This window comes from Halichoerus grypus, chromosome 8 (assembly GCF_964656455.1).
Source record: "Halichoerus grypus chromosome 8, mHalGry1.hap1.1, whole genome shotgun sequence".
Taxonomy (NCBI): Eukaryota; Metazoa; Chordata; class Mammalia; order Carnivora; family Phocidae; genus Halichoerus; species Halichoerus grypus.
This window is the reverse complement of record NC_135719.1, coordinates 104,702,964-104,720,900: the sequence shown is the minus strand read 5'-3', so window position 1 is coordinate 104,720,900 and position 17,937 is coordinate 104,702,964. Positions and strand designations below refer to the sequence as shown.

The 17,937-nt window shown below is 36.1% G+C and overlaps 1 protein-coding gene across 6 annotated transcripts in view; it reads left to right on the top strand.

Annotated features, from left to right (window-relative positions):
- MAP4K5 (mitogen-activated protein kinase kinase kinase kinase 5) overlaps nt 1–17,937 on the top strand; it is a 107,893-nt gene that overhangs the window by 32,530 nt on the left and 57,426 nt on the right. For all 6 annotated transcript variants that reach the window (XM_078053659.1, XM_078053656.1, XM_078053657.1 and 3 more), the window contains 3 exons: nt 13,003–13,093; nt 13,528–13,592; nt 17,531–17,586. In XM_078053659.1, coding sequence (XP_077909785.1) covers nt 13,003–13,093; nt 13,528–13,592; nt 17,531–17,586 — 212 coding nt within the window. The remainder of the gene's footprint in view (nt 1–13,002; nt 13,094–13,527; nt 13,593–17,530; nt 17,587–17,937) is intronic.

Here is a 17,937-nt window from a genome sequence, read left to right as displayed (position 1 = left end):
CTTACTAGTGATTAGTATTGAAAATAAATGATACTGATGATACCATTGTGAATTTTAGTTTCATTTTCCATCTCTTTGGTCAGACATAAGGACTGCCCTAGAAAAGCAGGCAGATATTATGATGATGCATGTCACCATGTTTTCCTGTCTGTGTCTGAATTGCAGCCTTCCCTCTAACTCATTTTACAGATGCTCATTTTGCTCAACAAGTCTGTAGCCAGTGGCAGCCGACAGCCAGAAGAGAAGCAAGATTCCTGAGAAAGCTGATCATCAGAATCCTACTCTCCCCTCCCTTCATTTTCTTCTCCCATTATTACCCCTCTTTTCTGGTGAAATTAAGGGTAGTATTTTAAAGTTATGCACATGATAGTTTATTAAAAACTGTGAACAACTCAGTAGCGAAAAGAACCCCAGTCTGATTAAAAAATGGGCAAAGGCTCTGAGTAGACATTTTTCCAAAGCAGACATCCAAACGGCCAATAGACACATGGAAAGATGCTCAGCATCACTCATCATCAGGGAAATGCAGATCAAAACTACAATAAGATATCACCTCATACCTGTTAGAATGGCTCTTATCAAAAAGACAAGAAGTAAGTGTTGGTGAGGACGTGAGGAAAATGGAACCCTTGTGTACTGTTGGTGGAAATTAAACTGGTGCAGCCACTATGGAAGACAGTGTGGAGGTTCCTCAGAAAGTTAAAAATAGAAACGATGCTATGATACAGCAGTTCCACTCTGGGTATTCATCTGAAGAAAATGAAAACACTAACTCAAAAAGATACATGCACCCCCATGCTCATAACAGCAATTTTTTACAGTAGCCAAGATACAATAGCCAAGATATATATGGAATGTCTGTCCATGGATGAATGGATAAAGATGTGTGTATATGTAAAAAAAAAAGTGCAGTCCCGGCATTTGTGACAACATGGATGAATTTAGAGGACATTATGCTAAGTGAAATAAGTCAGACAGAGAAAGCAAATGCTATATGATTTCACTTATATGTGGACTCTAAATAAAAACAAAAACCAAGCTCATAGATACAAAGAACAAATTGGTGGTTGCCAGAGGCAATTGGGTGGGGGTAGGTGAAATGAATGAAGGGAGTCAAAAGGTACAAAATTCCAGGTATAAAATAAGTCATGGGGATGTAATGTACAGCATGGTGACTGTAGTTAACAATACTGTATTGCATATGTGAAAGTTGCTAAGAAAATAAATCTTAAAAGTTCTCATCACAAGAAAAAAATTTTGTGATTACTGACAAACATTAATTAGACTTATTGTGGTGATCATTTTACAATATATACAAATATCAAATCATTGTGTCATCTGAAACTAATAAAATGTTGTATGTCAGTTATACCTCAATTAAAAACAAAACAAAACTGAGCTTTGCTTATAAGGATGTGATTTAATAAAATCATTATCCATGGTGATTAATGTGATATACTTTTGTTAGTTTGTTTTTTAAAATGCTGAATTGGAAACGTTCATGAAATAATTCAGCATTTTTAAATAAAATAACAAGTTAAATGTACTTCATTGGTTTAGACAGTTTTCAAAATGAATAGGAATCTGTATCTTTGGATGTTTAAAACTTTTCTCAGTTATTTCATTTTATTTTATTTATTTGAGAGAGCATGTGAGCGAGCACCAGTTGGGGGGGGCAGAGGGAGAGGGAGAAGCAGACTCCCCACTGAGCAGGAAGCAGGACGGATATGTGGGGCTCAATCCCAGGACCTGGAGATCATCGACATGAGCCAAAGGCAGACGCTTAACCGACTGAGCCACCCAGGCGCCCCTCAGTTTTGTTTTATAATACTCCATCTTGTTTGCTGGAAGTATAAGCAGAGAAAGTAAATTTTTAAAAAGTCAAAATGTATATAAAGATTTAAACAACCATTAGATTGCCTTGTTAATGTTCTTGAAAGAAATCCCAAAGTAGGAGCTTTGGCCAAATAGGACAGATGTCAGCTATTCTGGGTAAGTGGTATTTTCTTGCTTTTTTAGTATTTAACTTCTATTTTAAAATCTAAGAATTTTGATTGTTCAAAATAATCTGTGAAATAAAGTATTAAGTTAATATTACTTAACTAAAATAAGTATCCTGTCTTCACTATTTGGAAAGTTCAAGTCTGAATTGGTGGAAAAGTTAAGTTGGGGTCACAAGTGCCCACCAGTGGTTTTTTTTTTTTTTAATTGCCTTTAAATAATAGATACAGAAAGCTTATAAAGGCTAAAGAGACATTTTCTGTCATTTTAGGTAAAAATCACTTTGTTATGCAAGGGTACTCAGTTTCAGTTAGATCCCAGTTTGCTTTTTGAACACAAGATAATATTGAAATGAAGATACTTTTTGTTTCCGTGTAATTTAAAAAGTGAGCTTCAGTGTCTGATTCTAAATTAGTGAATTTAAAACTGATAGGGATTTTCTCTGTAGATGAGTTTTCAGAATCTAAGATAGGCATCCCAAGGAAAATGTTTTGTTAGAAATGACTGTTCTATTTACAGTCTATCCTCATTTTGCTCAGTGGAAAAAACTCCTATTTCCTTATTACCAACAAAAACAATGAAATCAACAAGACAGTTGAAAATTATCTGACAGAATATTTAGCATTGAATTAATTGGTTTTCTGGAAATGATACTGTTAATGTATTACCTGTATAGTAAAATCAGTTTTCCCTTTGATATCTGTCTTTAAGATTGATTTCATTTCATAAACTTCAGAAATATATTTAGTACTTATTAGTATAAAAAGCTTTTTCCATGCCTGGTTTAAAAAAAAAAAAAAAGCTTTTTCCATTGCTAAGTGTTACAAATATTAATTCAAAGAGCTACTTTTTGGGGCGCCTGGGTGGCTCAGTCGTTAAGCGTCTGCCTTTAGCTCGGGTCATGGTCCCAGGGTCCTGGGATCGAGCCCCGCATTGGGCTCCCCGCTCTGCGGGAAGCCTGCTTCTCCCTCTCCCACTCCACCTGCTTGTGTTCCCTCTCTGGCTGTCTTTCTCTCTGTCAAATAAATAAAATCTTTAAAAAAAAAAACAAAAAAACTACTTTTTGCATTGTAATTTTACTGTAAATGATAACACAATTTTTAGATTACTGGATTTTTATTTATAAAACATATTTGAAAACAGTAAATTTTAAAACTTGAATATCCAACCATGGTGAAATGGTTAAATAAATTAGGCTATATTCACATAATTTTAAATTATTTTTATTATGGTAAAAAGTACCTATTATTAAGCTTTACCATCTTAACCATTTTTAAGCTTATAGTTTAGTGATGTTAAATATATTTACATTGTTGTGAAACAGATCTCTGGAACTTTTTCATCTTGTAGAACTGAAAGTCCACATCTATTAAACAACAATTCCTTGCTCCCCTTCCCTCAGCCCTTGGTAACCATCTACTTTTTATACTTATAAACTTGATTGCTTTAGATACCTCCTATAATTTGTTCTTTTGTGAGTGGTTTATTTCACTCAGCCTAATATCCTCAAGGTTCATCCATGTTTTAGCATGTTACAGGATTTCCTTTCCTTTTTAATGGCTGCATAGTATTCCACTGTATGTCTAAGCTACGTTTGGTTTATCCATTTACCCATCTGTTGATGGACATTTGGGTTGCTTCCATCTCTCCGCTATCATGAATAATGCTCCTATGAACATGGGCATGCAAATATCCCTGATACCTGCTTTCACATTTTTTGGATATATACCTAGATATAGGATTATTAGATCATATGGTAGTAAATTTTTAATTTTTTGAGGAACTGCCGTAATGTTTTCCATAATGATTGTACCATTCTACAGTACCACCAATAGTGCAGAAGGGTTTCAACTTCTCCATGTCTCTACTAACACTTGTTATTCTGTTTGTTTTTTGTTTTTGTTTTTTTTATAATAGCTTTCCTAATGGGTGTGAGGTCATATCATGTGGTTTTTATTTGCATTTCTTGGATGGTTAGTGATGTGGAGCATCTTTTTACATGCTTGTTGACCATTTGCATATCCTCTTTGGAGCTATACCTATTCAAGTCTTTTGCCCATGTTTTAATTGGTTATTTTTTGTTGTTGAGTTGTAGCAATTCTTTATATTTTTTGGATATTAACCACTCATCAGATACATGGTTTGCACATATTTTCTCCCATTCCACAGGTTGTCGTTTCACTCTGTTGATTGTGTCCTTTGATGAAAAAAAATTTAAGTTTGACATAGTCCCATTTACCTATTTTTGCCTTCGTTGGCTTGTGCTTTTGGTGCTATATCTAAGAAATCATTGCCAAATCCAATGTTAGGAAGTTTTTCTTTAAGAGTTTCATCATTTTGAATCTTACATTTAGATCTTTAATTCATTTTGAGTTAATTTTTGTGTATATATAGTGTAAGATAAGGGTCATCTCCATTCTTTTGTATGAAGATACTCAGGTTTCCCAACACTATTTGTTGAAATGCCTGTCTTTTCCTTGTTTAGTGGTCTTGGCACCCTTGTCAAAGATCATTTGGTCATAATTGTGTGGGTTTATTTTTGGGCTCTCTACTCTGAACTATTGATCTGTGTGTTTTTACAGAAGTAGCATGCTGTTTTTATTACTGTGACTTTGTAATGTGTTTTGAAATCTGGAAGTGTGAGTCTGCCATATCTGTTCTTTTTCAAAATTATTTGAGGCTCCTTGAGGTTCCAAATGAATTTTAGGATGATTTTTTTCTATTTCTCCTAAGAAGATGCTATTAGGATTTTGATGCAGATTATGTTGAATCTGTGGATTGCTTTGGGTATTTTATTGACATCTTAACAATAGTAAATCATCTTATCCTGAACATGGGATATCTTTCTGTTTATTTATGTCATCTTTAATTTCTTTGAGCAATGTTTTGTAGTTTTCAGTGTACTTTGACCACCTTTGTTAGGTTCATTCCTAAGTCTGTTATTCTTTTTGATGCAATTGTAAATGGAATTGTTTTCTTAATTTTCTTTTCTTATTATTCATTATTAGTGTATAGAAACACAACTTATTTTTTGTGTTGATTTTGTTTCTTAAAACTTTGCTGAATTTGTTTATTCTAAAAGTTTTCTTGTGGTATCTTTAGAGTTTTCTACAAATAAGATCATATCATCTGCAAACAAATATTTTACTTCTTTCCAATTTGGATACCTTTTAAATGATTCTTAACGACACAGAAAATGTTTACAGAATGGGTCGTGAACCTGTAGAGTATGAGTCCAGCTTGTGTCTATGGTGGGAGAAACCTTAAATACTTACAGGACTGGAGGGGTGCCTGGGTGGCTCAGTCGTTAAGCATCTGCCTTCAGCTCAGGTCATGATCCCAGGGTCCTGGGATCGAGCCCCGCATCGGGCTCCCTGCTCGGCGGGAAGCCTGCTTCTCCCTCTCCCGCTCTGCCTGCTTGTGTTCCCTCTCTTGCTGTGTCTCTCTCTGTCATATAAATAAATAAAATCTTAAAAAAAAAAAAATACTTACAGGACTGGAAGAAATGTGAATGGTGGGTGTCTCTTGATAGTGGATTTGTGGGTGACTTTTATTTTGTTCTTTATATTTTTCTACATTGGCTGACTGTTGTAGGATAAAAATATTAATGTGATACAATAATAAGAAATAAAACAGGTTTTATTTCGTTTAAAAAAGTAATTTCCATTATTGATGCCCATATAGAACTAGACATGTTTCTGATAGCTTTCTGTGAATATTTGTTTAAAAAGGATTAAAGTAGGAAATATGAACAATACTTGTACTAGAAATACTTGTAGTAGATAGGAAAAGCATGAACCCATTGATATTTGATGAAATAACAATTGGAAAATCTTGTTTCACTTTTTGTGGAAATATTAAAATATGCTAAACTCTCCGGAAATTCAATATATATTAAAGAATATTTTGCTAGTATTAGTCAAAGTTATAGCCCTCTCCAAAACATTGTCACATGAAAGGAACAGCATTTTAGGGGTTTGAGAGATAGGATAGGTTTGGGGCTCTGGAGACAGATTGCTGGGGTTCTAAATATTGTCTGCCACTTAATAACTGCATAACTTCAGGCAGGTTAGGAATTATGCTAGTGGTTCTGTTGAGGGAAGGAGGATATATGAAAATCACCTGTGGAACTTTTTTTTAATATATTTTTTAATATTTTATTTATTTGAGAGAGACAGAGAGAGAGAGCACATGAGCAGAAAGGAGGGGGAGAAGCAGAATCCCGCTGAGTAAGGAGCCTGATGCAGGGCTCGATCCCAGGACCCTGGGATCATGACCGGAGCCGAAGGCAGACACTTAACCAACTGAGCCACCCAGGAGCCCCCAAAATCACCTGTGGAACTTTTAAAAAATAAACATTCCTACCTTCAAAAAGCTCCACCTTCAGAATATATCCAAACTCTTAATTTTGTCAACAGTTTCTTTGCTGCCATCCTGGCCTAAACCACTTCAACTCTAGCATGAGTTATCTCAATGATAGCTTTGCTTTAGGCCTTGAGCTATCACCGCCCCCCTCCAACTTCTTCTCTCCCCTGCCCCCCATATGCTATGTTGAATCTGTTCTCAACACAGGAACCGGAGCAATCCTTCTGAAACCAAGATACTATACTCTATTATTCAAAAATCTCAAAGGCTTGCCATCTTGCTTGGATTAAAATCCAAGGTCCTTATGATGATGGCTGAAAAGGCCATTTCCCTTTTTTTTTTTTAAGATTTTATTTATTTATTTATTTATTTATTTATTTATTTATTTATTTAAAAGATTTTATTTATTTGACAGAGAGAGACACAGCAAGAGAGGGAACACAAGCAGGGGGTGTGGGAGAAGGAGAAGCAGGCTTCCCGCGGAGCAGGGAGCCCGATGTAGGGCTCGATCCCAGGACCCTGGGATCATGACCTGAGCCGAAGGCAGACGCTTAACGACTGAGCCACCCAGGCGCCCCAAGATTTTATTTTTTTGAGAGAGTGCGCGTCATGTGCATGGTGGTAGAGGGGCAGAAGGAGAGAGAGAATCTCAAGCAGACTCCTACCTGAGCATGGAGCCCAACTCAGGGCTCGATCTCACAACTCATGACTTGAGCCGACATCAAGAGTCACATACTTAACTGACTGAGCCACCCAGGCGTTCCCCCCTTTTTATTTTAGGTAGGCTTCATGCCCAGCGTGGAACCCATGCAGGGCTTGAACTCATGACCCTGAGATTAAGACCTCAGCTGAAATTATCACACACTCAACTGACTAGCCACCCAGACACTCCAGAAAAGGCCACTTCTGATCTGGCCTTCTAATTCCTGGCTCATCCCATCTTCTACCACTGTTCTGGTTCACTTTACAAACACTGGGTGTCTCTCTTTTTCTAATGTGCCAGATACACTGCTGCTTTAAAGCTTTCATATTTGCTGTTCCTTGGGCCTAGAATGTTATTCCCTTAGGGATCCATTTGACCTACTCCCTCACTACGTTCATGTATTTGCTCAAACATCACCTATTGGAAAGGCCTTTCTGACCCTTCAGTCTATGTAAAACAGCACTTAGCTCCGTCATTCTCTGATCCCAAGCTCTGGTTAATTAACTTTTCTTCTTAGCACTTATAGTACTTGACATATATATTCACTTGTTTTACTTTCTGACACCCACCCAGAGAGCAAGTGTTTTGTCTGTTTTTGTTTTATTTGTTTCACTAATACATTCCCAGTGCCTGACAGGGTCAGCACACAGTGAATGTGACCTGCCTGCCTCACTTCATAGTGCTAATATTACTTTCATACCAAAACCAAAGACGGTACAAAAAAAGAAAACTGCAGACTAGTGTCTCTCATAAACATAGATGCAAAAACTCTCCACAAGATACTAGAAAATCAGATCTTTTTTTTTTTTTTAAGATTTTATTTATTTGACAGAGAGGGAACACAAGCAGGGGGAGTGGTAGAGAGAGAAGCAGGCTCCCCACTGAGCAGGGAGCCCGATGCGGGGCTCGATCCCAGGACCCTGGGATCATGACCTGAGCTGAATGACTGAGCCACCCAGGCGCCCCTAGAAAATCAGATCTTAAGGACATTTTGAAGAGGATATCTAGGCACTTGCGAAGGCTTTAATAGTAGCAGGTACATTCTCTGTATGTTTGTTGGTCCAATTTAACTTCAGGACTCTGGCTTTCCTTTTCTTGAGTAGATGTTAACAATAGTAGTTTCTAAATTTACTAACCGTGTTTAGAGTTGTTTTTTGCTTTGTGCATAAAACAAAGAGAATAGAGAATGAAATTTTCCTGTAGTAAATGACCAGGAATTAGATGACAGAGAGAAATGAGTAAGATGATTAAGGAAAATAGATGTATTTATGAGAAAGATTGCCTGATATGGAATTAACTGTCAGGGCGAAACAAATTAATATATGCATGTTCATTGCCCTCTTTCCTTCCTGCCATCCAAAGGGGTAAAGGGAAGGAGTGTAAAAGAAATATATATATATATATATATATATATATATATATATATATATATATATTTAAAAATCAAATAATTGTGTATATCAGTAGCCAAATGTTAAATCTGTCTTGACAGGTTTGTTCTCCAAAACAAACAATGAAGATGCATAATGTTGGAATGGAATGGTTGTGTCAGTATAAATAGCTGTTGTTACAAACTGTAAATCAGGTACTTATAACTCAGAAAATACTTATCCAAACGGAATTATTTAAAACAGTGTTTCTGAAACTTGCCTGATCTTAGGAATCCCTTGAAGATTCTGATTCAGAAAGCATAAAGTGAGCCTAGGAATCTCTAATTAATAAGTGATTTTATGATTAGTTAAGAATGAGAGACATTACTTTAAACATCCAGTTTAGAATTTTAATGGGATAAAACTAGCAAGTGTAATACATAGGCCTTTATGTAATAGTTGGATGATACTAATAAAAAAGTACCTTTTAGCTGTCCTAAGAAGTTTTCATGTTATTTATAAAATAAGCAACAACATATTGCTAAGAAGCAGGACTGATTCCAATGTCAGCCATCTCAGACACAGAGCTACCATCCTTCCTGCTCCCTATGGATCACATTTCTGGCTGAAGACTGCCAGTCTTTTTTCCTAAGAGTATCAGGCTGAGTTCCTGAGAGAGAGAGAGACACACACACACACACACACACACACACACACACACACACACACACACGCCGAAGGTCATGAGCTTCTGGTCTCAGGGATTTCCCAGCTGTCTCTGCCTATGCTTTGGTACACATTCAAGCTCTGGTGGATCTTTCCCTTCCTATATAAGGATATACTCATCAGCCAGGTTTTCAGTACATCTCTAGTAACCTTAGCCACAATCATTCATAGACTCTTATTCTAATATTCCACTTTTAATGTGATCTCCTTGTTACTAACAACTTAGTCTCCATGGTTCAAATTTTCAAGACACCAAATGTGATTAGCTATCCCATTTTTTAGGTCATTTGTCCACCTCAGTGCCTTCAGCAAGTAAAAGATGACATGACACAGACTAGCGCTTGCGGCACCGAGGTCAGTTCTCTTAGGAGGGCTATGGAGAGGCTGCCAGAGGTTAGTCCTGTAGAAAAAAAAAAAGTGTTATTAACACAAATAGAAAGTCCAAAGAGAAAATTATTTGGTCCTTAAGAGAAGATATTGGTACCTTGGAGCATATTCAAGGTGCTAGCAAGACATCTGGTTGGAAATAACAGGTACTTAGTCAAAACTGCAGATACGGGGTTCTGTATTTCTCAGCTAGTCTCAAATGAAACTTCTCTTTTTTGAGGAAATAATCTCCTCAAAACCCATTTTTACGTGAACAACAGAGCTGGAACCTATAAGCCTGAGGCATCTGAACCTAGTAGATTTTATTCTTTATCTCAAAAGGAAACGGTAGTCTCATCACCCAATCAGAAGAATAAAGTGAACCCAAATTTAGATCATTTTGAAGAAGCTGATGTAACCCATCAAAGAATAATTGCATCTGTAATGAATTATTGTATTTAGCTTATCTGCCTTTCAGGATAGACTACAAAAATATTATCTTTATATGTCTGCGCCATGGTACAGTTTCAATTCAAAGAACATTCTACCCGCTTTGGATTAAAGCTTAAGACAATGGTGAAACAGATATATGAAGAATATATTCAAAACGAGTTTATTCACAAAGTTAAGTATATCAAAGAAGGCACAGTCCCCAAACATCTGAGTTATTAAGGACCTGTTCTTGTGAACTCTAGCTTCCAGCTACAGCTGTAGAAAACTGTTGCTCAGTCTCACTAAGACCCCACCTTTTCTGGCAGAAACCTCATGTAGCTTCTGCTGGAACCACAGGTGGGGGGTGGGGGAGGAACTCAGCTAAATTTCCCCAGGAAGTAGTGGTTTGTTATTAGTAGTAATTCCGCCATATTGGCTCTTAAAGGTCAGTTTAAGAATTTAGACACCATTAAGAAGTTAGACATCATTAGTGAAGTTACTCCTGTGAGAAAATCTGTTCTAAATCCCAGACTTAGCTGGAGCGTTTTTTAGCACAGCTCAGATATGACTTCTGTGTACATTTAAAAGTGAGAGTAAGATGAAATCCAGCGAGTAGCATATATTAACAAAGTTAGGTAATTCTTTACTCTTCTTTTCCTTTGTAATTCAGGGCTTCCTGGTAAAGTGAGGGATAGGCTAGAATCTAGCTTGCTTGTTGGAGATTAGCATGTATAAATCAGTTTTAATGCTGTAATGGAAAAGGCTCAGGTAGAGGAGTAAGATATAAGGAGAAACCGTATTCTGGTGTCCAGGAGTGGACAAAGAAAGCCTCTACACCTAGGTGGGCAGGCTTTTTACTGTAACTTGCAGGAGCTATTCCCTACTTCTGCATAAACTGATAATGGGAAACATAGATCATCATCTGTTTTGGATTATCTCAGTTGAGCCCCTTCTACTAGCAAACAATTAAGAAATATTTTTTTTTACAAGTGAAATCTTGCCTTTTACAGCAACATGGATGGATCTAGAGACTACAATGCTAAGCAAAATACGTCAGAGAAAGATACCATATGATTTCACTCATATGTGGAATTTAAGAAACAAAACAAATGAACAAAGAAACAAAAAAACAGACTCTTTAAACTATAGAGGACAAACTGGTGGCTACCAGAGGGAAGGGGGGTGGGGGGAGGATGGGGGAAATAGGTGAAGGGGGATTGAGGACACTTATGATGAGCAATGAGTAATGAATAGAATTGTTGAATCACTGTTGTATTCCTAAAACTAATATAGATAGTTAAAGTATGTTAACTAACTGGAATTAAAAACTGAAAAAGGCCCCCCAAAAAAGACTACTATATAAAACAAAGTTTGATGGTGACAATATCATTTTAGGTGGTATTCCCATAACAACCATGAAATTCCCATAACTCCCCAATATTTCATTTTAATATAACTTTTCCTAGTTAAATAGGTTTGTAATAAACAAATTGGAAAATACAAATAAAAAGAAGCAAAATTACTTTTAATTTTACCACCCAGACATAAACATTGTATACGTTTTTTGAGACATTTTTTCTGTATACATATGTACTTATATATAAAACATACCTTTTTTAATATATCATGAACATATTTTCAAATCAAAACATGTTTTAACTGTATTATATGTATAACTGTACCATAAGTTATTTATTTATTTATATTTTAAAGATTTTATTTATTTATTAGAGAGAGAGAGAGAGCAGGGGAGGTGGGGAGAGGCAGAGGGAGAGGGAGAAGCAGGCTTCCAGCTGAGCAGGGAGCCCGATGTGAGGCTCCATCCCAGGACCCTGAGATCATGACCTGAGCCGAAGGCAGATGCCTAACTGAGCCACCCAGCCACCAAATCTTTTTTTTAAGATTTTATTTATTTGAGAGAGAGAGAGAGTACAAGTGGTGGGGAGAGGCAGAGGGACCATAAGTTACTTAATCATTCTTTCATTATTAAGTCACATTGTAGAAACATTTATCTCTGTGCAGTCTCCTTCAGAAAAAAAAAATTTTTTATAAACATTTAATGTATTATTTGTTTCAGGCGTACATTCATCAGTCTTACACAATTCACAACGCTCACCATAGCACACACCCTCCCCAATGTCCATCACCCAGCCACCCCATCCCTCCCACCCCCCTCCACTCCAGCAACCCTCAGTTTGTTTCCTGAGATTAAGAGTCTCTTATGGTTTGTCTCCCTCTCTGGTTTCGTCTTGTTTCAGTTTTCCTTCCCTTCCCCTATGATCCTCTGTCTTGTTTCTCAAATTCCTCATATCAGTGAGATCATATGATACTTGTCTTTCTCTGATTGACTTATTTTGCTTAGCATAAAACCCTCTAGTTCCATCCACTTTCTTGCAAATGGTAAGATTTCATTTTTTTGATGGCTGCATAATATTCCATTGTATATATATATACCACATCTTCTTTATCCATTCATCTGTCGATGGACATCTAGGCTCTTTCCATAGTTTGGCTATTGTGGACATTGCTGCTATGAACAGTGGGGTACATGTGCCCCTTCGGATCACTACATTTGTATCTTTGGGGTAAATACCCAGTAGTGCAATTGCTGGGTTGTACGGTAGCTCTATTTTCAACTTTTAGAGGAACCTCCATACTGTTTTCCAGAGTGGTTGCACCAGTTTGCATTCCCACCAACAGTGTAGGAGGGTTGGTTCCCCTTTCTCCGCATCCTCGCCAACATGTCTTTTCCTGACTTGTTAATTCTAGCCATTCTGACTGGTGTGAGGTGGTATCTCATTGAGGTTTTGATTTGTACAGAAAAGAAATTTTTTAAGTGACATTATGAGTTCAAAGATTTTGTATATTTTTAAGGCTTCTGTGTTTTAGAAAGAATGGATCAGTTTATATTCCCACCAAAGTATTAAGACTATCTAATTCCTCAACTCTAACATTTATTATAAAGTTTTCCTTTCTTTTTCCCATATATAAGACTCAAAATGTAACTTGGTGTCTAAGTTTTATCATTTTGTTTTTCAGGAGATGATTTTTCTTTGATTCAGCAAGAAATATTTATGGTTAAAGAATGTAAACATTGCAACATCGTTGCCTACTTTGGGAGCTATCTCAGGTAAAAAAAAAAAAAAAAGCATATGCTCTCCTTGTATTTTATACTTCTTTACTACCACTCTCCCTCCTTTTCATGTAAATGCTGTTACATATAAATTTTTAAAGTTATATTGTCTAAAGTTTTCTCAGGTTTTCTTACTGTCTCCCCTGCTATATTAGTGACACCTCCATTTATGCAGTTACATCTTATCTGGCAATAAATATTACAAATGATTACAAATAAGTGTTTTAGCTTATAAAACTGATTATATTCTAAACCATTGAAGATGGTAAGTTACTATGCTTTTCTGTATCTGGAAGAGAGACTGCCAGGGCAATTTCCTGTACACCCTGTAATCCATTCTAAACCCTGGTGTACTGAAGAGGGAAAGCCTTCAGAGCTTTCAGTGATTAAGAATTCCTAGCTAATGTAATTTTCTTTCTCTTTCATATTAGTCGAGAAAAACTGTGGATTTGTATGGAATACTGTGGCGGTGGATCACTTCAAGATATTTACCATGGTACTGTTAATTTGACTTTACATTTTAAAACTGACTTTGACTTTAATGATTGTTTTTATCATTTGTAGTTAACCAGGGATATTGGTAGGTAGATATACTGTTTTACATTCTTCCATTCTGCTCCTGTAGTATTAGTGCATACAAGAAATCTAAACTTTATTTTTGTTGGTTATCCAGTTAAATTTGCTGAAACCTGAACTGAGAAATCCAAGAGTTCTTGTACAATCCAAATTTTACTTTTTAGATGTAGTCTCTAGGAAATCTTATGTAGCCTGTAGGAAAATATGTTATCTACAATTGAAACTGCCTCAACTTCCTTGTAAGTAAGAATTGAAATACAAAGGTTAACTCTCAGATAAAAGAAATTATATATCTGTTTTAAAAATCATTTAGCATAGCTAAGAAAGCAGTTTAATTGTTGCTATATTTTTGTATTAAGAATGTATAATTTTTAAACATTTGAAGTATTTTTTATTGAGCATTCTGTTAGGTAATTAGGCCATTTTCTGAGTTGAATTAGATTTTACTATTTAGAAAGAGTCTTCATTTTGGCTCCATAATTTAGCTTCCAATTTGTTTTGTTGTTGACAGTTTCCTGATTTTCTAGAGTTTATGAGACTAAGCAGAGATCCTTATAAAACAATGTTTTTTCTTTATTTAACTGAATATGGAATAGTAAAACTCCCGTTGCAGCTTTGCATTGTATCATTTATTAAGAATTATGTGAAATACTTTCAAACATTTCTGGGCTGAAATCTTTATATTGACAGTCTTATCAAATTTCAGTCATCAAGTTTACAAATACAACCATAGTAGATGTAAAAATAAGTGCTCATCAAATTTAAATAATATTTGTAGCTTGTAGAGGTCAGATTTTTAAAATAATCAATAGAGCAATCGTTAAATAAACTATGCTGCTTCTATAATATGGAATACTATGCAGCGTTTAAAAAGATGAAGTAGCTCCATTTATACTGACCTGGATATATCTCTCCAAGGCCTCTTTAAATGGAAAAATTGGATCAAGAAAAAATATGTATAGCATAATCAATCACACGTAGACTTTGAAAAATAAAACTTTTTATATTCACATTATATGTGAGTTTTAATGCATAGCAAAATGAAAGGATATGTACCACATTGATAAGTCATTACTTCTAGGGGAGGATAAGGTGGGACTCATAAGTAAAATTTTGAATTCTAATAAAAATGTACTGATGTATTATTTAATTATAAATTAATAAATATAATAATAATCTAATTTTGTCACATAACCCATGACAAAAAAATAGTTGTGACTGATTTCTAAACTCTGGACACTGCCTCTTTTTATTTAAATAATATTTAATACCACATAAATATTACAAATATACAAAATATTACAAAGAGTTTTTAAAACAAGAGTGAGGGGTACCTGGATGACTCAGTTGGTTAAGCGTCTGCCTTCTGCTCAAGTCATGATCCCAGAGTCCTGGGATCGAGCCCTGCATTGGGCGCCCTGCTCAGCAGAGAGTCTGCTTCTCCCTCTCCCTCTGCCCCTCTCCCCTGCTTGTGCTTGCACACACACGCTCTCTCAAATAAAGTCTTAAAAAAATAAAACAAGAGTGAATCCCATTTTTTAAAAGTTTTAATTTCTTATACACTAGTCATTTTCTTATGTATTCTGTCATACTAGAATTAATGTTCTCTTTTATTTTATCCTACTGCTAATTTTAAAGAATTATTGGTAAACAACTGTATGCCACTCAATTTAAAATTCTTTTCTTTGATTTTATGAAGAATTATGATCATTTATATGAAAAGTTTTTTTACAGTTATAATTTTTATTCACACTTTTACAGACTGAGAACTCAAGAATATGGATAAATAAAACTATATAGCTGGCATTTTTTAATTAAATTTTTAAAATTAATTAAAACAAAAAAATTGTTTTAAGACATTAATCTTATTTATGAAATTTCTACTTTCCATTATTAAACCTGATATTTGTTGAATTAAATTGAATCCAAGAAGTATCCATCCCTGTATATTGTATACTAGATAGCATAGTAATCAAGAATATCTACACTTACAATAAACTGTTAATAAGGCGGCTTCCCTTGTTTTATTAGTCTATCCAGTTGCTAAATATCAAAATTTTATGTTGCTGTGTAGCTGTAGAGAGCCAGTGATTAAAATATGCAGTAAAATATTTCTTTTAAGGGAAGGTTATGTATTAAGTACCTGATTTGGTTTCACTGCCAGCAAACACCACCCCAGATTTCAAATATTTTCACGGTATTGGAATGCATTTTTTTTTTTTTTTTAAGAGACAGAGAACGAGAAGGGGGAGGGGCAGAGAGAGAGTTCCACGGAGCCCAGCGTGGGGCTTGATCTCACACCCAGAGATCATTACCTAAGCCAAAACCAAGAGTCCCACACTTAACCAACTGAGCCAACTGAGCCACCCAGTCGCTCCTGGAAGGCCTATTTTTTAAGTCTCTGGTTAGGTACTTACAAAAGGATTTTATATTTCATAATAGAGATCTGGTTGTCACAAGTGACCCGGGGGGTGCCTTGGTGGTGAATTAATCATCTGACTCTTGATTTCCGCTCAAGTCATGATCTCATGGGTCATGGGATCAAGGCTGTCCCCCCATTCCCCGCCCCATAGGGCTCCACACTCATGGAGTCTGCTTGAGATTCTCCCTCCCTGTCCTTCCTCCCAAGAGCACACGAGCTCACGCTCTCTCTCTCTCTCTCTCTCAAATAAATAAATCTTAAAAAGGAAGAAGGGGTGCCTGGGTGGTGCAGTTGGTTAAGCCACTGACTCTTGGTTTCAGCTCAGGTCATGATCTCAGGGTTGTGAGATCGAGCCCCACATGAGGCTCCGTGCTCAGCGCAGAGTCTGCTTGAGATTCTCCCCTCTGCCCCTCCTGCTTATGCTCTCTCTCTCTCTCTCAAATAAATAAATCAATCATAAAAAAAAAATTAAAGAAGTCAGGGTGCCTGGGTGGCTCATTTGGTTGAGCGACCACCTCTTGGTTTCAGCTCAGGTCATGATCTGTCAGGGTCCTGAGATCAAGCCCCACCTTGGGCACTGTGTTCAGCAAGGAGTCTGCCAGAGATTCTCTCTCTCGCCCTCTCCCTCTACTCCTCCCCTGCTCACACACTCTCTGTCTAAAATAAAAATAAATAAAATCTTTAAAAAAAAAAAGTTACCTGGTTACTTTTTAAATTCTTAGATAAGGTGCTGGATCAAGCCTTCCTGTTTTGAAAAATATAGTATATGTTGCCTTTCAATATATTTCAACAATTGATCTCTTACGGTTCTCTACTTCTTTATATAACTGTAATTAATTATATATGTTTATCTCATTTCTTGGCTTTACTTCAGAAAAATTGTTCAGAATTAAGATCATGTCTGTTGTTTAGTTCTATAGAACGTCCTATGATGCCTAGAACTATGCTTTGCACATAATGGGTGCTTATATTTTCAGTGACCAGAGTTCTTACAGAGTAAATCTTCCATTTTTAAAGTACATTTTAAAGTTCTCAACTTAATTTTTTTTTTTGTTTCCTGATTATAAGAACAATGTGTGCTCATGTTGAGAAGTCACCCAATGATATGTACAGAAGTTTTATAATAGTTTGTCATTTTTTTTTTTTTAACTTTTTTTTTTAAAGATTTTATTTATTTATTCATTTGAGAGAGCGAGAATGAGAGAAAGAGGAGCACATGAGAGGGAGGAGGGTCAGAGGGAGAAGCAGACTCCCTGCCGAGCAGGGAGCCCGATGCGGGACTCGATCCTGGGACTCCAGGATCATGACCTGAGCCGAAGGCAGTCGCTTAACCAACTGAGCCACCCAGGCGCCCAATAGTTTGTCATTTTTACGGTAGACTGTTTTTAACCTGTTGTATTGAAATGTATAACAATGTGGTCTTTCTTTTTTCCTAGTTACTGGGCCATTATCAGAATTGCAAATAGCCTATGTGTGCAGAGAAACTTTACAGGTAATACATTTGCTTATGTGGATAGAAAGGCAGTTCTAGTTTCACAATTGAAAACTGTAAAATGATGATCTGCCCTAAAGAAAAAGAGTAAACCAAATGATTTTTCTGTTAACCTCTCATATTGTAATTCTGTAAGCCTGGTTCTTTATTTCTGAATGAGTCACAAGAATTCCTTTAAGCTGATGCTGGTATAAACAGTGGTGATGTCTGGTGTTCCATTTTGTCAGGTTTGGCCCTCAGTTGCTGCAGAGTTAAGGAAGGCCACAGGTGTGAATTATTTTTTGTGAATGAATCACCAAACCTCTCAATCCTAACAAGTTGTCTTTCCCTTTAAGTTTTATGACAAGAGAA